At 49.6% G+C, this 19,293-nt stretch overlaps 4 protein-coding genes across 4 annotated transcripts; 2 read left to right on the plus strand and 2 right to left on the minus strand.

The window, feature by feature from the left end:
* Positions 1–2,685: 2,685 nt before the first annotated feature.
* N7519_002784 (Zn(II)2Cys6 transcription factor) lies at positions 2,686–4,584 on the plus strand (the record flags this gene model as incomplete). The annotated part of the gene is made up of 3 exons (XM_057289562.1): positions 2,686–3,185; positions 3,232–3,320; positions 3,389–4,584. 3 exons carry the CDS (start codon positions 2,686–2,688, stop codon positions 4,582–4,584), a joined length of 1,785 nt encoding a protein of 594 aa, XP_057150764.1.
* Positions 4,585–5,932: 1,348 nt separating this feature from the next.
* On the plus strand, positions 5,933–9,936 carry N7519_002785 (putative ABC efflux transporter; the record flags this gene model as incomplete). The annotated part of the gene is made up of 2 exons (XM_057289563.1): positions 5,933–9,185; positions 9,263–9,936. The coding sequence occupies 2 exons, from the start codon at positions 5,933–5,935 to the stop codon at positions 9,934–9,936; spliced, it is 3,927 nt and encodes a 1,308-aa protein (XP_057150765.1).
* A 2,665-nt stretch (positions 9,937–12,601) lies between these two features.
* On the minus strand, positions 12,602–13,138 carry N7519_002786 (putative extracellular thaumatin domain protein; the record flags this gene model as incomplete). The annotated part of the gene is made up of 1 exon (XM_057289564.1): positions 12,602–13,138. One exon carries the CDS (start codon positions 13,136–13,138, stop codon positions 12,602–12,604), a length of 537 nt encoding a protein of 178 aa, XP_057150766.1.
* Positions 13,139–15,152: 2,014 nt separating this feature from the next.
* On the minus strand, positions 15,153–18,401 carry N7519_002787 (Sec23/Sec24 family protein; the record flags this gene model as incomplete). The annotated part of the gene is made up of 6 exons (XM_057289565.1): positions 15,153–15,976; positions 16,032–16,310; positions 16,525–16,865; positions 16,916–17,013; positions 17,063–17,397; positions 17,513–18,401. 6 exons carry the CDS (start codon positions 18,399–18,401, stop codon positions 15,153–15,155), a joined length of 2,766 nt encoding a protein of 921 aa, XP_057150767.1.
* Between the last annotated feature and the right edge of the window lie 892 nt (positions 18,402–19,293).

Consider the following 19,293-nt stretch of genomic DNA (forward strand, 5'->3'; position numbering starts at 1 on the left):
AGTGGAAGCCGAAATTCTTTTTTTCGATGATCAGACTAGCGTCCTGCGCAAGGCTCAGGCAATTCATTCCCATCATTTTTGATTGGTATGTTCAGCATCGTCGGGTCCAGTATGGAGTAATGGTGCAGCAGTTCCGGTGGTGCCTGGCGGGATTTTCCTTATGCGGCAAACACCGTTAAAACAACTTCCCCTCGTGTCCATTGTTGGGGTGCAAGCCTTTCCTCGGAGAAACCCCGAGGCTGAACGGGGGTAGCTTGATTAGGCAATAGTCTCAATCCACCTGGGCACAGCTGTAATGGGAGGAGGTCAAAGACCAAGAGAAAGAGAGAGAAACAGGGTGAGTGAGAGAGAAAAGTACGAAAAGGAGATATGGTCTAGACCTTAACCTCGGCTTAGTTACCATGTTGGTCGACGCCCTGGAAGGTCATAGCTATGGTCCCGTGCTATTATTCCCAGGAAATCTTTTTATCCTTTCGTACTTCGTACTGCGTACACCCCTAGTAGGTACTCTATACTCCGTAGGTACTCCGTACATGTAGCTCACTGCCTCACATCCCTTGCTCCATTACCAGGAACAAGATTAGTTATACAAATTGAATCAAACATCCATGGCTCCTTTGTCTTCGGCCCCACTGGACGGGAACAACCGTTGACCCGCCTCGAACCTTGGAAACGGATATGGATTTCATTGTTGGAGACATTGTATACAATATAAATAGTACCTGGTAGAATGAAAGAGAAACAAAATGCTCCGGACGGAGTACGGAGTAAGGGCAGGGATCTCGATGCGACGTCAAGACGAAAAGGGGAGTTCAGCGCGTTCCCCATATTTTACGCTAGATCATCCGTATACATTGCCTGACTCGTTAGCGTGACATACCGTCATCGAGCGATTGGCTCATATCGTTGGTCCACCCCGTCAGATCAATGGACTTGCATAGTCGATCTTAATGAGCATTGAGAAATTAAAACGAACTAAAAAAAAAAAAATTTAATTGACCTACTCACATAGCTCGCCCGACCCTAGTGCATGGACTCCATATGAAACTCCCACACATTGGAAGCGAAGAGGCTCGTACTCTGTACTCCGAAAGCACCAGGAAACTAGTAGGGGTATGGAAATCACCTCTCCCGCCTCAGCTGATCGGTCAAAAATGGTAAAAAGGGTAAAAAAAAGAGGGTCCCAACTTTAGCCTGCTATTAACTCCAGACGAGTGTGTTTCCTTGTTAGTCTCCCGGCAGATCCATGGGGGCCTTGCGCAGTGTGTACTTTTGACCTCGCCACATTCCACCCCTTTGGGCTGTCACAGGTTACAGGAAGTGAGCTGGACATGAAAAGGGCAGACGCAAACAACAACGAAGCGAATGAAGAATACTGAGCGCCCGCAGGACATTGCCTATATTCTATAGGCCGAATGATGGCTACGGATTCCGATCCTGGTCAATTCCCTGCAGCGGATGTCCGTGCTGGTAGAAGATCTGGCCCACTCTTTACCCCAGATTTGTTGTTACACAAAGGGATATAATAAACGAAAATAGATGAAAAATTTCAACATGGACGGGATGGGGCGCTTAGACCCGATGTGGGAATTGTCCCACGAGAATAGAAGATCTGCCCATTTTCGCCCGACGCTTCTCCTTCCTCAAAAAGAAAAGAAAAAGAAAAGCAGAAAGCTTCGATAGTGTGGGGAGTGGCTTGTCACCAGCTGAATGGTTCGTGAGAAGTAATATCGCCAACTAATATCTATTACGGAGTAGTACACATCACTCTACCCAAAGGTTCCGGGGACCAGGCATTATCACATCCGGGGTTATTTGTCTTGGCCTAAGCCTCCCAATCAAGGGGGAATGTCTTACAGGTTTTACATCTGGAGTGCATATGGGACTCGTGACGAATCATCCACGTTATTCTAGTAGGAGCATATGTAGCATGTCCCATATTGCATGGATGTACTCTGTAGACTACGCAGGACGAAGCTTTTGGTCCAGAATCGTATTGAAGGACTTGATGGACATGGCCTAGAGGTCGATCCCAACATCCTAACCTTGGAAGGCAACGAGTCACTTGGTGATGTGAAAATTTTTTCTCCAAAAGAAAAGCAAATAAAACCCAAAACCCCATAATGATGCCCTGGTCAATTTGCTTTTTTTTTGGGACTTCTTCACTGCAAATCAGGACATAGATCCAACATGCTTGGCTTCCCCGCATAGAAAGTTTATAAGGGAATGAATACGGAGTATGGAGTAGAATATGTAGAATATGTAAAATTAGTGGAATATTTATTAATTGATTTTTTTATTTTTAAATGGCTCAGATGGGTCAAATGGCCCAAATGGCTTAAATATTAAAGACTCCGTAATGGATTATAATTTATAGGCTAATGCGTAGCTAGTAACTAATGTAGCCTAGGTTCTCATTACGCATTTGATTTACCCAAGCTTTATACCCTACCTAATAGCCTCTGTATATATTAATATCCTTAATACCCTTCAGATCAGGCTAGTTTCCCCCTCTTCTTTATTTTGCTGGATTTTCTACAGAAAAAAGTGTATTGTCTGATCACACGCACTGTGGTGGACCAAGTACATTTTCCCGTACTAAGGTTCCCCTCCATTTATACCCGACAGCCCCCCCCCTCTCGTCAGCAGAGCGCATCTGGGCTCTTATCGGATGCCCTTCCTTCAATGTTGTCCATGCATACCTCATTCTTCACACATCCGGATTTGAACTCTGAGATTGGGGAGGAGAGTAACGACCGGTCGGATCCTATACCCTCATTAGGAATCCGCGGTTCCATCATTCGAGGCAGCACATCCAGCGCCAGCACCGGTGTTAGCACCGATGACGCTTCGGTCGATTCACTGGATTGGAATGGCGAGTCGCCGTTGGTTGACCAAGACCAAGAGCAGGTGAAGGGATATTCGCATTTTGAATCAGCACAATTGGATGATATTATGGAGATCCCCAAGGTGGAGGAACTGGAAGAAGTCGACGATGACTTGTTGAATATCAAACCGGCGGATGTGGAGTCGGGCGCTCCCGCTGTTCCACGGAAACGTGGTCGCCCACGTAAACATCCGCTGCCAGCTCCCGGAGGTCAGGCCAAGGTCACTAAAGGTCGTTCCAAGACTGGTTGTATAACCTGTCGGAGGAGAAAGAAGAAGTGTGACGAGACAAAGCCTTCGTGAGTTGTGTCTATCCCGCCAGATTGTCTTCGTCTAACAGGATAGTTGTCTAAACTGCCAGAAGAATGCGGTCGTCTGCGAAGGCTACCCACTCAAGGAGATTTGGAAGAGTGGAAGACAGAGACTGGCTGGTGGTAGGTGCATTACATTTTGATTCTGGCTGTTCTTGATGCACTAACATCGTCTTTTTTTTTCCCAATAGCTCGATCCCAGTCTCTTACAGCCGTGCCGCGCAGTTTACCCCTCCTCATCGACGGCATCGAAACGGATATCGACCGTCGCTTTTTGGACCATTTTGTGTACGGTTTCAGTCGCGTGCTGACACTCATCAACGATGATTCCAATCCCTTCAAGGAGATTCTTCTCCCGATGGCGACACAACACAGGGGGCTGATGCATTCATTAATGTGCTTGTCCGGATCGCATCTCTCAGGTCTGGATCCCGAACCAAGGCTGAAGGAGCGAAAGTATTTTCATTTCCACCACGCTATTCAAGATCTGAAAGATAATATCAATGCGTCATCATCAGCCAAGAGCCCCGACAAGGACGATCTGCTAGTCGAGGACCCGATCATCGCATCCACCATCGCCCTCAGCTTAAACACCATCTGCGAAGGTGAAACCAACGGCGAATACCGACCGCACATGGATGCCGCTCGGTACTTGCTGTTGTCACAGCAGCCACGGAACGAAAAGTTCCGCCAGTTCATCGTGGAGTTCTTCCAGTATCACGACGTCTCAAACTCCCTCACCTCGCTTGACCGCCGTCCCAACCTCTTACACAACGACCTGCACATACCCAACTTCGTACCCGGCGTATCAGCGGGCATGTTCGTCGGTGTATTCGATGGTCTCTTCAACTACATCTCGGAGATAACCAAGCTCCGCGACCGTATCCGTGAACGCTTCAACGAGGGCTATGAGCCCGCAGTGGACTACCAGACACTGAGCGAGGCAGTTTCCATTGATATGGCCATCCGCACCTGGGAGACATCCCACGAGCCCGACACTCCGAACTGGTGTCTGGCCCAGCTATACCGCCAGTCAACCTGGGTATACCTGTACCGGACGATCCGACCCTCGCGACCGAGCGATAAGATCGCCCAGGTCGTCGACGACGGGCTCGGTTACATGGACCAACTCCCGCAGGATGCGTCCGCTTTCAGTATTGTGCTGATGCCGCTGTTCCTGCTTGGTTGTTCTGCGTTCCTGCCCGGACAGCGCGAACGTGTTACGCAGGGCTTCGAGAATCTCAAGTCCTACTCGAACCTGCGCAACATCGAGCCTGCTTACAAGGTCGTTGCACGGGTTTGGGAGATCATGGATACCCGGATGCAGGATAGTTGGGACTGGGAAAAGATCATACGTGACATGAATATGGATTTCTTGATTACTTGAATATCCTTTTCTCCTATATGCCTTCTTTCTCTTCTCCCCTTACTCTTCTGATACCCTGTTATTTTCTATTGACTCTGCCTTGTTTACTTTCTTTTCTCCTTGTTGAGTATTCCCGTCTTGGAAAGGGGCTTCTTCGCCTTTTGTCCCATGTCGAGGGGACACGATGATCACCCCTTAGGTGAGGCTGTACCATGTGGCGTTCTGATTTTATTGTTACTGTGACTGATGATTATGCATTTGTATCTGCATCTCGAAGGGGGTATTACTATTATGTTTGCGTTTGCGTTTGCGTCTGCTTTGCTTTGCTTTTTTCTTTCGGCTTGCGACCATCGGTGCGCCGCGGACTCTCCGTGTCCAGGGCGTATTCTCTGGCTGCATTTGCATGGCCCGATATAGGCGCCAATCCGGTCCTTCGAAAAAGCCTCCCGATTCGGAAAAGAAAAGCAAAAAAGGAAAAAAAAAAAGGGACAAGTTGGTGTTATTCCTGTGGAGTGATGTCGACCTCGGGAGTGGCCGACTGGACGATCTCATGAGTGGATGGAGGGCGTTCTTGTCTTTGGAGGAGAGTGACCTGGTCTGGTCTTATTTTGGTTTAGGCGGTTGTATATATCCAGGTTTCCCTTGGGGTTTCTTGCGTGGAATAGGAACTGGGTCTTCATTCTTGTACAGTATCGGATTTGTCTATTTCTTTCTAGTATTGGGGAGGATCACAGAGTCTAGATTGGGACCTTGTGTCTCCTTAATTACTTTGTCCTTTCACTGGCTGTCTAGGTGCATCCTTGACTATAATGCAGTCAGATTAATGCTCTTGCGGATAACTGTACATTTGGGGATATAAGAGAAGTCGTGACTTCTAAGAGGCTCTGGCCTGAATCTATTTATGCTCTTAGGTGGCTACATATTATTTGACTACATATGTACCGTATTTTTTGACTTGTACAATATACGTAACACTTGTGATGCACCTATAACAGCCCTGGAGATAACAGGCTCCCGACAGCTCGTTTATGCTCTCGTTTATGCAACCACGTTGCTGCGGGGTCCACGGCTGACAGGCCAATAGCGTTAAATTTCGGAGACTAAGTACGCCTAGGTAGTCCGGGGTAGGAAAATTAATCTCCTCGGCCTAAACTGCTCAGGAGAATTGCATCTGACATCGAATTAGGCTCTAGCCGTTTCAGTTTTCATTTTTGGCAGAATCCCGGGATCATCATCCTGCAGTCATCTCATTTCATCCACATGTAAACTCGAGTCCACCTGCGTAGCACATCCGAACAGCGGAGTCTTGCATGGGATATGACTTGCTACATGACTCGCACCCAGTCTCGGCACACCGGCAGAATCCACCATGGAGAAAGACGAGATCATCACCGAACTGAGCGCAAAGCAAACGGGTCTCCCTGCAGATGTGAGAGATGCTGCATATAACCTCTCTCTACGCGCGGTAAATCCAGTATGCATCAAAGTCAGCAACTTGTCACTCGAAGTCAACGCCACCCCGCCAATATGGGAGACCTCGCCATCACAGATCTGGCATCGCTTGCGGGGTCAAAGGCCTTCAAGAACCAGCAAGACAGTCCTGGACAATGTATCCGCCTCCATGCCAAGCGGTAGTCTAACCGCCATAATCGGAAGCAGTGGCTCAGGCAAGACCTCCCTACTCAATCTAATGGCCAACCGAATGAGTCTCTCCCGAGCCAACACACGCGGAACAACGACTTTCAACGACAACCCCGACATCGCCCGCATCCGCAGCGCCTACGTTATGCAAGAAGATGTCCTCATCCCGACGCTAACAGTCCGCGAGACCCTACGCTACTCGGCAGACCTCCGCCTCCCGCCACCAACAACTCCAGCAGAGCGCCACGCAATCGTGGAACAGGTCATCCTCGAATTAGGCCTAAAAGAGTGTGCTGACACCCGTATCGGAACGACAGCCCATAAGGGCTGCAGTGGCGGCGAGAAAAGACGCACCAGTATCGGCGTGCAGCTCCTAGCTAATCCATCTGTGCTTTTCTGCGACGAGCCAACGACTGGTTTGGATGCTACCAGTGCCTACCAGATTATCAGGACTCTGAAGCGTCTCGCGCTGGATGGGAGGACGGTTGTTGTCTCGATTCATGCGCCGCGCTCTGAGATCTGGAGTCTTTTTGATAGCGTTGTGCTATTAGCCAGGGGAGCGGCGGTTTATAGTGGTTCTGTGGAAGGGTCCTTGGTGCACTTTGAGGAGTGCGGACATGTTCTTCCGCCGTTCGTCAACCCGGCGGAGTTTTTGATCGACCTTGCTGCCATTGATAATAGGACGGAGGAGCTTGAGGTTGCTTCGAACCTTCGTGTTGAAAGGCTGAGGGATGTGTGGCGGTCGAAGCAGACTGTAGCTGCAGACACGAAGGCAGAAGGCAAAAGAGAAGAGGAGACACCGAAACCTGAGATTGGTAACTTTGAGACTGGAGCTGTGAAGCAGGTCTCGTTTCGTCGACAGCTCCGCGTTCTGACATCTCGCACTTTCAAGACTACCATTCGTGACCCGATGGGGGTTGCTGGTAGTCTTCTTGAAGCTGTTGGAATGGCTGTCATCAATGGGTGGATCTTCCTGCAGCTCGATGAAAGTCAGGCAGGGATTCGCTCGCGTGAAGGCAGTCTATACACTGCTAGCAGCTTAAACGGCTATCTCATTCTACTGTATGAGACATATCGGCTGACAATTGATATTCGTCTGTTTGACCGTGAACGCAACGAGGGCGTGGTCAGTGTGCCCGCTTTCCTGCTCAGTCGACGAGCAGCTCGGTTACCATTGGAGGACCTTCCCGTGCCGTTGATTTTCTCTCTCATTTTCTACTTCATGGTGGGATACCGTCTCGATCCGGGACAGTTTTTCATATTCTTCGTCCTCACCCTGCTTACGCACTACATTGCCGTAACATTTGCTGCGGTGGCTATTAGTGTAGCGCGGAGCTTCCCTGGAGCTAGTCTGGTGGCAAACCTATCCTTCACGCTGCAATCCTTTGCATGTGGATACTTTGTCCAATCTAACCAGATTCCGGTCTACGTGAGGTGGTTGAAGTGGTGTGCCTACACCTTCTACATCTTTGGGGCTCTATGTGCAAACGAGTTCATCGGACCCAATGGCTCAGAGCTGGGGCAGTTCTACGCCTGTCCATATTCCGATAACTCTCTGGACCCAGCCTGCAAGCAATATACTGGGCGCTATATTATGGAAAGCCTAGGAATGCCGTCCAACTGGATCTGGCGACCTATCGTGGTGTTAGTCGCGTTTGCCGTTGGTCATTATCTCTTCGCCGGCCTGTTGCTCCAATACAACCGCTTCGCCATAGATGTTGCTCAAGCACGGAGAACTGAAGGAGACCCAAGTGGTGGGAAGTCTAAGCTCGCTATTCGTCCAATAGAGGAGGCGCGCAAGGTGGCAATATCGCTTGACAAGTACGCGTTGGATATTCTAAAGCGACGATACCCCTGGGAAACCGCGAGAACACTACAGATTCTGAGACCCATTACCGCTGAGTTTCAGTCTGGAGAGCTGAACATCATCATGGGCCCATCTGGAAGTGGCAAAACATCACTGCTCAACTCCATAGCCCACCGACTGCACGGGTCCGTAGGGACACAGTACCGCGTCCATGGCAGCATGCTATACAACGGCGCTGTTCCCTCTGAGAGTGTGATCCGCTCAGTGACATCCTTCGTAACGCAAGACGACGACGCACTAATGCCCTCATTGACTGTCCGAGAGAGTCTAAGATTCGCCGCAGGTCTACGCCTCCCAACCTGGATGTCACGCGAAGAGAAAAACCGACGCGCAGAAGAGATCCTCTATAAAATGGGACTGAAGGAATGCGCCGACAACCTCATCGGTAGCGACCTCATCAAAGGCATCAGCGGCGGCGAGAAGCGCCGCGTAACAATTGCAATCCAAATCCTCACAGACCCCAAAGTCCTCCTCCTCGACGAACCAACCTCCGGTCTCGACGCCTTCACGGCAATGTCCATAATCGAGCTTCTTCATAGCCTCGCCGCCGAAGGCCGCACTCTAATCCTTACCCTCCACCAATCCCGCTCCGACCTCTTCGCCCATTTCTCCCAAGTCCTCCTCCTAGCCCGCGGCGGCTACCCCGTCTACGCAGGTCCCGGGACGCAGATGCTCACGCACTTCGCCGAGCAGGGCCACGAGTGTCCACGCACAACCAACCCAGCAGACTTCGTCCTAGATCTCATCACGGTCGATCTCCAGCAAGCAGACCGTGAAGTCGTCACGCGCAAGCGTGTGCAGGGCCTCATTTCCTGCTGGCAAGATAACCCTCTCGAACCAGGGCTAGACCGACAGACGTCGCAGATTGCCACGCCTGCGGAACTGGGAAGTCTTAAGCGCCAGATGCTGCCATTCCGTGTCACTTCCCCGCTAGTACTGCACCGCTCCGTTGTCAACTTCTGGCGCCAGCCGCCGCTGGTTATGGCGCGGTCGATGCAGATCCCAGGCATAGCGATTATCATGGCGCTTTTCTTTGCGCCGCTGAAGAATGATTACGCGGCTGTTCAATCACGTATGGGATTTATTCAGGAGTTTGCGGCGTTGTACTTTGTTGGTGAGTTTACTCCATTTTCTCCGATTTCTCTTCGCTGGACGTCCCTTTTGTGTATATCATGCTAACCCCCCAAACAGGTATGCTCCAAAACATTGCAATTTACCCTAGCGAACGCGATGTCTTCTACCGCGAAGAAGCAGACAACTGCTACACAGCCTCGACATTCATTCTCAGCTACACCGCAATCGAAATCCCCTTCGAGATAGTCTCATCCCTAATCTTCGGCGCGTTAGCTGCCTTCGCAGATAACCTGCAACGCACGGCAACGATGTTCCTAATCAGCGCATTCAACTGTTTCTGCATAATTAGCTGCGGCGAGTCGGTGGGCATAATGTTCTGCACGCTGTTCTCGCACGTAGGCTTCGCCGTCAATGTGACTTCCATCCTGCTCTCCATCTCGACCATCCTCGGCGGCGTCATGAGTCTTAATGTGAACGATGTGCTGCAGGCGCTGAACCATCTCTCGCCAATTAAGTACGCTATTGCTAATCTGGCGCCATATTCAATGCATGGTCAGGTGTTTCATTGCTCTGATGCTCAGAGGCTTGCTAATGGGCGTTGTCCTGTTGAGTCTGGTGAGCAGGTGCTTCAGTTATACAATCTCGATAAGAGTGGGCCGATGAATGTTATGGCGTTGGGGGTTTGTACGATCGTATATCGGGCTGTTGCTTATGCGTTTCTCAAGGCTATGAGATCGCATAGGCTTATGGAGCAGTGGAGGGAGTGGCGGGCTCAGAGGAAGGCTAGATAGCTTTTCTTTTTGCGATTTTTTTATGTTTCTTAGTTGAGATACCCTGCAGTTTGCTTTCTTTTTCAGATATCTACATATGTATGTACTAGACTCGACCATATTTGATAGTGAATGTCTTAAGAGAACAATCAAAAGGTTGAGACTAAGCCCATCGTATCCATTAGGACATGCACACACATCTTAGATGGACATAGCGAGCACAGTGGCTCTGTATATGAACAAACAAACTTTGGGAAGTGCAAGTGAAAAGGAAGAGCAAACTAAGTACTAGGGACCCAACAGCAGGTGGCCTAGTGGTAACATGCCTCGCCATGTGTACCACGAGGGAAGTGCCGAATATCTTCCACTACCTGACTGTTCCGGTTCGACTCCGGTCGTTCTCGAATTGTCATCTTTTTTCCCCCTCCCTTCATCCTCTTTTTCTATCCTAGAGTTGTTGGAGCCTCAGGTCATAGTTGATGCCTGAGGCATTAAGGCCGCAACTAGTTGATAGCTCTTTCCCTCTCTTTCTTTTATTCCTTGTCCTTTTCACATTATACTGATAGCTCTCCTTTGTTAACTGAATTCACAAACAAATGCCGCATCTTATGTCACTTTGCCCACAAACCCTAACTATTCCATATGAAAGCCAACACTTCGGCTACTTCTGACTATCATCAGACATACCAAGGATATAAACCATGGATATCCTTTCAACTCATATTTTGGTCAACTTTAGATATAAAAGATCATATTCTAGCCTAATGTTGGCAACAATGGGGAACCTAAATCTAAATTTACTTGGTCTTGATGCCCTCCAAACTTCGAGGCCTAGACGCCTTGGCTTCCAACCATTACTCCAAAATGGATGACAAAGAAACTCCGTGATATGCCCTACTGTGGACACTAGGACACCCAGTTTGAACAGAGACAACACTGACTTGTTCCCGAGGTCATGGCTGGAGGTTACTCATATACATGGTCACGTGATCATTATACTAGCCGTTCGGCATCAAGTCTGCGATGTACAACGTAAAAAGAAACACATTGTTGACTAATACTGAAGCGGTACGTCGTGTCAAATATGACCTGCCGTGTTGATCTCTGGTAATGGACGGTGAAGCCTGTGACTCACAGTTCTTCCCGAGAGCACCCGGTCTACTGTAACAGGCAACACCAAATTCACCCCGAATGTTAAATACATACTGTTCTGTTCAATGAGAATAGAGATGGCAGGAGTAAATCCCCACCCTTTAACGCTGGTTCTAGACCGCGCAACCAAGAATTAAGCCCTGCCGATTGAAAGCCGGTTAATCTTGGCAGGTGGCGATGTTTGGAACGACTAAACGGCAAAAGAGGGGGAAAAACTTTAAGCATAACCCCATCCATTGGATGAAATAACCTTAATAATCAGCTTCTTTCCAGGTTTCAGCCGGGTCGCCCCCATCAGTTCTTCCCAGACATTTAACCGAATGAATTCCCACGGTTGATCACGAGTGGTTCATCCAGATATCCAATGTCGCCTCTCAATAGGAACAGTCCTGACAGACATTGTTCGCTAACCGTGAATGGATAACTCGGCACTTGTGTACCTGTGTACCTGTGTACCTGTCTGTGATCGCTACGTACCTGCGCCATGAGTCCCCACGTGTACATCGTGCGTTGTACATGGATCTATAGCCCTATGACGAAAGTAATATGATAGAATCACACTAAAACCTGAGTAATGACAACACCCGTTGAAGTGTTAAGAGCTAAAAGCGCTGATCAAAGGCAAATTAATCCGACTTGATCCTTTAAAGGGAAAACATCCAGCAAATCAGATCGAGGCTTCCAGGCGGAAATCTCGAATCGAAAATCTTGAAGCCACTTAACCCCTCAGTGGGCACTAAAATGCCATCCGCCCATCCGACTGGCGGAGGATCGACGTTCTGTGCAACGGGCTTGAAGTGTGGAGCCGGATCTACGAATGGGAGATTTGCGTGTTGGGTCTGTCAAGGGCCCTGTCTATCACTTGTTCTAGATCGTGATTGTACTTGTTCTTGTTCTTGGTGTGTTAGGAAAAGTCTTTGTGGTTCCACTATTATTCGCTTCGTACTGATTATGATTTGTGACCATCTTCGGGGATTCTACCGGTTTATGCCTTTGCTCGTGCTCGAGTCTTGCTCGGGTCTTTTTTTGGGGTGCTCTTAACTAGTTTTTTAATTTTTCCTTTTTTTTTATAGTCGAGTGGCTTGAAAAGTTGATGTAATACTTGAAAAGGGTTTGAAGTAAAGATCGTATATTCGTGTATGTCTAAGATCTGATGATCATTTGTCTATTCGCAAGTCTTATCTATTTCTCTCCCACACCGTATATATAACTCCCATTTTCCCATTGAATCCAAGTGTGGGGGGGGGTATTTCCGAAAACCGTAAGAAATCATAGCTCGTGACGAGACATCCTGCCCCAGCGGGAATCAACCTGCTGTTGATGGGGAGAAGACATGTCGAATCAACCGAACATGTTGCATAACAAAAAAAAATCACCAATCTCATCTTAAAAAAGGCATCACCACTTGGGGCAATGTATGAAAGAAAGGAAGAAAAATCATCTGCCAGCTAGGACAAGATGCGATATGTTCAAAGGTATAATAAAAGAAAGGATGCACGGTTCAACCGGCAATACAAGCCATCACTGAGCAAATTTAGGACAGACCAAGAGTCAGGTCAAGAGCAGTGTCGATGGGGCAGCCGTGGGTGGCATGGTCATCAGTGGGCTTGAGGTAAGCGGCGGAGCAAGCGGAGTCACCAGCCTTGCAAATGGCCTGGGGGCAAGTGGAGGTCTCATCAGTGGGGATGACAGAGAAGCCGAAGTCGGTGAACTTGTTGTTGCCGGCTTCCATGTCGATGCAGGACATGTCCCAGAAGATGGTGTCGCCGGCCTCGGTGTACTCGAACTGGAGGACATCGTGCTGGTCCTGGTCGAGGGCCAACTTGATAGAGATACCACCGCCGTTGGGGTTGGTGCGCCAGGTCTCGGAGTAGACGCCGCCGCCGCCCTTGATGGTCTGCATGGGACCGACGTCGCCGGCCACGGACCAGGCGTAGACGTCCTGGGCGAGGTTGTTGGTGATCTTGACACCGCCGCCGTCACGGCGGACCATGCCCTGCATGCCCTGGGGAAGGGCCGAGGCGATGGTGGAGAAGAGGGCAGCAAGGCCGAGAGTCTTGGTGAACATCATCTTGAAAGATAGAAAGATGTAGAGAATGATATAGTTGGAATATGAATTGAGTCTGGTCGACAGATGTAAGGAATGCAACGAGAGTCAATCTCGAGACTGAAGAGAATGAATATAAAGAAGGAATGTACTTTGAAGTGAATGTGTTGAAGAACAGAAATCTTCGGGGTAACGAAGGGGTTTATATAGGTTTTGGAATGAGAGATGCATACAGTCCGAGATAGACCCAGTTACTGAAAAGAAAGCGTGCCCCTACTTCGAACCATGGATCGTTCCAGGAAATTGTGGGGCAATTGAAAGGCAAAAGGCGAAAAGGCAAAAAAAAAGGAAAAAAAGGAAAAAAGAAAAAAAGAAGAAATTCCAGAAAAAAGGAAAGAGTGGAACGGAAGCGCGTCTCGCCTCCAGTTTCTGGAGAGCCCAGACCGGTGAACAGTTGGGCGCGTATGTTGTAGTAGAATCAGACGATATATCAGATATGTAAGATAAATAAGATAAATACTATATTTAACATTGTTCTGTTTGCTGCATCTGCATTGCTACCAGTTAGGGCATCACCGCTACCCGTACAGTATACATTGCATGTGCTATGCTCTACATCTGTATACGTAGATGTAGATAGTTTGGGCGTGTCGCTTAGAGACATATCGCGTGTCGATACACTTTACCATCAAATTGCCCCACTAACCGCCTAAAAGCTACAACCGACGGCGTGGCAATAGTGCCCACAACCCCTCGAACCCCACGTCACGGCCATCCGGCTGCATCCGTGGTTCTTCCAAACAGATTCGAGGACTTAGGTGAAAATCTTTGAACCAGCAGAATTCCATGGCAAAGAACATGGAAGAAGCTCGGCAGCGTGGCTGTACAGCCACTTAGCTCCCATTTTCGCCAGGAACCACAGGGGTTTTGGAGCTGGGTTCTATGGATGTGCTGTTTAGCCACCACAACCTTCTATCTCATTTTTCGGATTACATTTGGGGGAAATAATGGGAGAATAGAAAAAGAAAAGTTAGAATCTAGAATTAAAGTCTAACGGGGTTTGAGGCAAATGTCGAAGAGAAAGGTGTGCGCTGTACTTCAACATCATAATGATGGTAAGTAGGGCAATTACCAAGCAGACTATATTGTACAATATTCGTACTCTAAAAGAATGCCAACTGAGCCAATTATAATATCTCCTACAGATTATTAGAGATTATTACAGCAATTACAGCAATTACTGCAATTACCAATCCGACCGGACCAGGTGGCTCCTGTCCAATACTCGATAATTTCTATACAAACTTAACCTTACTAGGTAGGTGGGAGTTGACAGCTCACAGCTCAGGCCCTCACGAAAATACTATGTTGTATGTCCAACATGCACAACATGTACGAGAATAGGAACCCCTGTGTCAATGAGACCCTGACCCAATGACATATTTAGCAACACCTCCACCAGACGCCTCTGACGTCGATCTGGACAGCCGTACCTGAGTCTGGATTCCTCTTTGGCATCATGTTCTGCATTGTACATCATTGTACACAGTTAGGAGTCTGGAGTATTAATTCTCTTCATAATCATATGTAACCTAAGTGGTTCTAGATTAGGGCATGTAAATTCGGGATCTCTAGTTCTGAACTAGTAAAGCCCACTAAAACCACCTTAAATAGGTCTTGGACAATATCTGTGGAATGTATGACTAGGGCATTTATCGCCATGTGCTGTGACATAAAGAACTCTCAATAATAAAAGAAACTACTGGTATACACAAATGATTTCTCCGATGTCTCACAATTATTCTGTTGTTTTCTTAACTTCAAACTTGAGCTCAGGCCGGTCCACTGCCCATCACTGAAGTAAGCATCGGAGTTAGCCGTGGACCTTCCCAAGCCTGGGTGGGACGAGTTGGATTCATAACACCTCCGCTTTCCTTCTTTGCAGCTTACGTGCAGTCTAGATCGCCAGGGGGAACCAACCAGCAGGAAACGGTGCCTGTCAAGGGAGGGGTTGGACGGAGGATCCCGGATCAGGCATCTACCAATACGGAGTGCGCATGGCCGACAAACTAGCCAATGCGCCCTCGCCGCCCTCCTCCTTCTTCCGGTGACCAGCCAACTCCAAGTTAATCTGGCGGTGGATGTGCACCAGCCAGTCCACGTAGCTCTGGGCCTCGTTATTCCGGTCCTCCAGCAAGAGTCGGGCGAACTCGTATTCCGCCCCGTCCAGGCCTTGCCGGGCCAGTTGGATCGTTACGGACTTGGACCCGCGCACCGTCGACAAGTACTGCAGCAGATTACGCACCTGTGCATTCAGGTGCGTCTCAAGCACAGGCAGGGACGAGGTGTTGGGGTTCAGGTCCTGGAGGGAGTTTTGGCCCGGTCCGAATAGGTCTTCCAGTAAATTGGGCGAGACCTGCGCGTGTATCCAGAGTAGAATTGCCTGGCCGTTATCCACTATGTAGACACCACCATCTTCGATACGAGAGTAGCTCGCTCGCATGGTGGGCGGGATTTGGAGCTGTCCGTGCTCATTCGCGAACCCATCTTCCGGCTGCATGTTGTGCACGGGGATAATGCGAGGGTAGAGGTACAACGCCATTTCCGTGCATCCCATTGACCGAATCAGGCGCATGTCATGTATCCGTCGGTCTGATGACTCGGGGCCAGCCTTGAATGCTCTTGACTTGACCAAGCTGAGCATGTACATCGAGAACTCCTTCAGGTTCTCGGGTAGCACTAGCTGACCGGGTGGGTGCGAGCCCGAGAAGATCTTGCGGTATCCGCTGAAGATATCGACTGTCTTCTCTGAGATACTGGCTCGGATGTCCTTGAGGTTCTTATCCAGGGTTTTTGAGGCGGCTATAATGGGATCAGTATACTTAGTCAACATCTTCTGACAGATTATCCGACTCACCCTCTTTGGCAATAACCGAGACCACGGCATCCTGGTCGACAAACTTCATCGTCTCCAGGCCCCCTTCATTCACCGCCGCCACGACGTTGATACATCGGACACGGCGTTGACCGTCTGCGGAAGTGTAAAGCAAAGCGGCTTGGAAGTGCGCATCCAACTTGGGATCAAGTTTACCGTCGTAGCTGAAGAGCACGCCAACAGCCTTCTCGGCATCAACACCGGCAATCTCCAGATCAGCGCCGAGTGTGTGCTGGACAAAGTTTCCGTGATAGGCGGACACTTGGAGTCCATTAGAGCATCGGACTTTCATCAGGGTCTGATATCCCGTTTCACGCGTGACAGCATGAGCGATTTCCTTCCGCAGCTTGAGGAGATCGCGCGGGCATGGAAATTAGGGTAAAAGAAGGTCTCGCCTCCGGTGAGACTAGAGACGTGTCCTTTGAACTAGGTTAGCTGATGCTCTGTACAGGGCGCAATGACGCTTTCAACATACCAATTGTTGCCACATCGAGATATGTGCCACCAGGGGCTGCCATGAACAGATCCACGCCGACGCCAGCTTCAGCCAACTTGCTTGCCGTCTTCTTCCAAGCTGGGTTTTCTGTGGTGAAAAGCTTACGTTCCGCATCCGTCCCATGGACCTTTGGATCTTCTCTGATAGCCAAGTGTCCAGGACCGCACGTAGGTAAGCTAGCCACCGCGCAGACGATCTTGCCACCTGTAGCCTGCAGTGCGGAGAGCGCCGAGTTCAATGTCGGCAGCAAAGCCGACTCGGGGTTTTTGATAGAAGAGAAGATTTTGGGTATCCGACTGAGAAGAGAAGTGATCACAGACCTACGCATAGTTAGTGATCCGTAGAAGACCAGGAATAGGGAATCTCTTACTTCGATTCATATGGGTCCACAAAGAGACCTTCGCTCAATGGCACAAATGGCTCATCTAAATCGGTCATAACCATCATTTGTGCCTGATCCAATGCCGCCTATAAACGTGTTAATAGACGAGATCATCGCAGAGTGAGGAATACATACGGCCAGGTTGTAGAAGTGCACCTCCTTATCATACGTAACAATGCCGACCTTCGCCCCAACGGGTAATTTTCGTGAAGATCCATCGTCTTCGGTGCCCTCTGATGCCCTATCATCATCACCGTACAGAGCATCCTTGATACCTGCGCAAACACCCTTGAGGAATCCCCGATGGACCGACTCCCGGCTGACATCGATCAAAAAGAGGGTTTGAAGGCCCACAGGCTCTTTGTTCCAGTACTCCTTCGGGACCGTAAATTCCACAGTTCCCATCAACAGTTCAGGACGCTGCATGCGATCCACACGCGCACCGGATGGGTCGAGCGGCGCAAAGTATTCTGGAGGCGTATCGTTCGGGAACGTGCACATATTACAGACGAACTTGCTGCCACCAGATCGGAAGGACATAAATGGGTTGATATATGTTCGGCATCGTCGGCATCGCGGGGGGACCAACATCCCCGAAGTCCAGCACGGGGATCGGTTGTTCGCCGGGATCCAGAGGCGCGAGGGGCTGCAGGATCATGCCCAATGGCAAGCCGGTCGAGGTAAGGAAGTCAGAGGCGGAGGGGATGTTGTTGAGCGTTAAACGAGCGTATTTAGGAGAGGAGTTGCCTTGGTCCTGAGCTACGAACGGGATCGCCGCTGGTGGGGGGAGGTGTTGATCCATTGTCGGGTAGACATGGTTGAAATAGTACTGAGCGGGTAGGTCGCGCGATCGCGGGATGCTGGGAATATGCTCTGGGTCAATTCGGCCTGAAGTAGGGACAGAACCTGCACCACTCTGTATACCAGGTATCGCAGCGACAGACTGCCCAGATACCAACCCCACCGCCGGGGAAACTGGTCGGTCAGCATGTTGGTTCAAGCCTGTGTTCAGGAACTGCGACTGTTGCTGCTGGGGCTGCGGCTGCTGCAAGCCTCCTTGATCCATGCCAGTGTTAAATCCTTGCGCGGGAGGTGCTGCACCACCCCCGATGTCGTGGTGAGCATGACGGTGCTTCTTCCGGTGTGTCCTGGCCCCCGCATCTGCTGCAATGCCCAAACCGCCCATCTGAGAGGCTAGTCCTGCCATACCAGGATCTACTGCTGTGCCCATTGGTTGTTGTGGTGCATTGTATGCGATGCCGGGACTCGCCATACCCGGTTGTTGTGGTGAGCCGTAGGCGGGCCACTGATTCGGTGCTGGGTTGGTGTAAGGCGCTCCTGGTTGTAGAGGTGCGGCGGCGGGAGGATACCCAGCTGGGTATTGCTGAGGTGGAACCTGAGCCATGTATTGCGGATTCGAGGGGTCTTCGCTGGACCCCTGGCCCATTGTGTTATACATTGAAGGGTCGGCCATGGTGGATCATGCCGCGGGGTGTGGAAAGGCGAGAGAGGTCACACAGGGGTGGGATTGAGAAATGGAGAGAAAAAAGACAAATTCTCAACAAATCATCACGTATGGAACAGAATTAGGAAATAACGAATAACAAGAGACTCTTATGTTGACGATATACTGGATTGACCACCTAAACCCACTCGGATTTACGTACTTCCGAGGCTCTTCACGTGGGCCCGTTGTACTGTTTACGAGTTGTACTTCTTCCTCTCCGTCCTCTTCTTCTTCTTCCTCTTCCTTAAATGTTAATATGTTAATATCATAGAAGACATCCTCAAATGACTTTAAAATTGCCAATCTGTCCCTTTCTTAATAAAGTGTAGTATGGCCCGCTATTTGTCACCTCTGCATAACTCCGTGTTGGAGACAGACTAGTCGGAGACCATCCCACTCTCTGATGGTCCCAATACCATATATGGTTGGCACACATGTCATCCATCTCCTCTCCAGGGCTTTGTCCTCGTGTCAGCACTTTAGGCAAAGCAATTCGTCTTTGCCAGGCTTGGCCGACATTTTCGAAGGTCAATTTTACGCTTATCATATTCTCTCCAATCACATCAGATCGCCCATCCTAGCTCCGGCTCAAGCTCCTTCGGGTATGGATTTCTTTTCCTGGCGTGTTCATCTCACCGTCTCTTTCCCGGCTTTGATGACTCCCGTCGCTCGGGTTCCTGAGCCGACTACTCTTTCGTACATCGTAGATATAATAGACAAGACTTCTGTGAGTCTGGAGATTTCTCTTTCCTTTCCCCCCTTATCTTTGCCCTCCCCCTAAAGCTCCTTGCATCTTGGTCACATACTCCCTATCATGGGCCTGACCGTAAAACTAGATCCGGATCGCAAGCCCAGGAGA

This window comes from Penicillium mononematosum, assembly GCF_028829835.1.
Source record: "Penicillium mononematosum strain IBT 11891 chromosome Unknown utg000002l:1.0-8112719.0:1.0-8118358.0, whole genome shotgun sequence".
Lineage (NCBI taxonomy): Eukaryota > Fungi > Ascomycota > Eurotiomycetes > Eurotiales > Aspergillaceae > Penicillium > Penicillium mononematosum.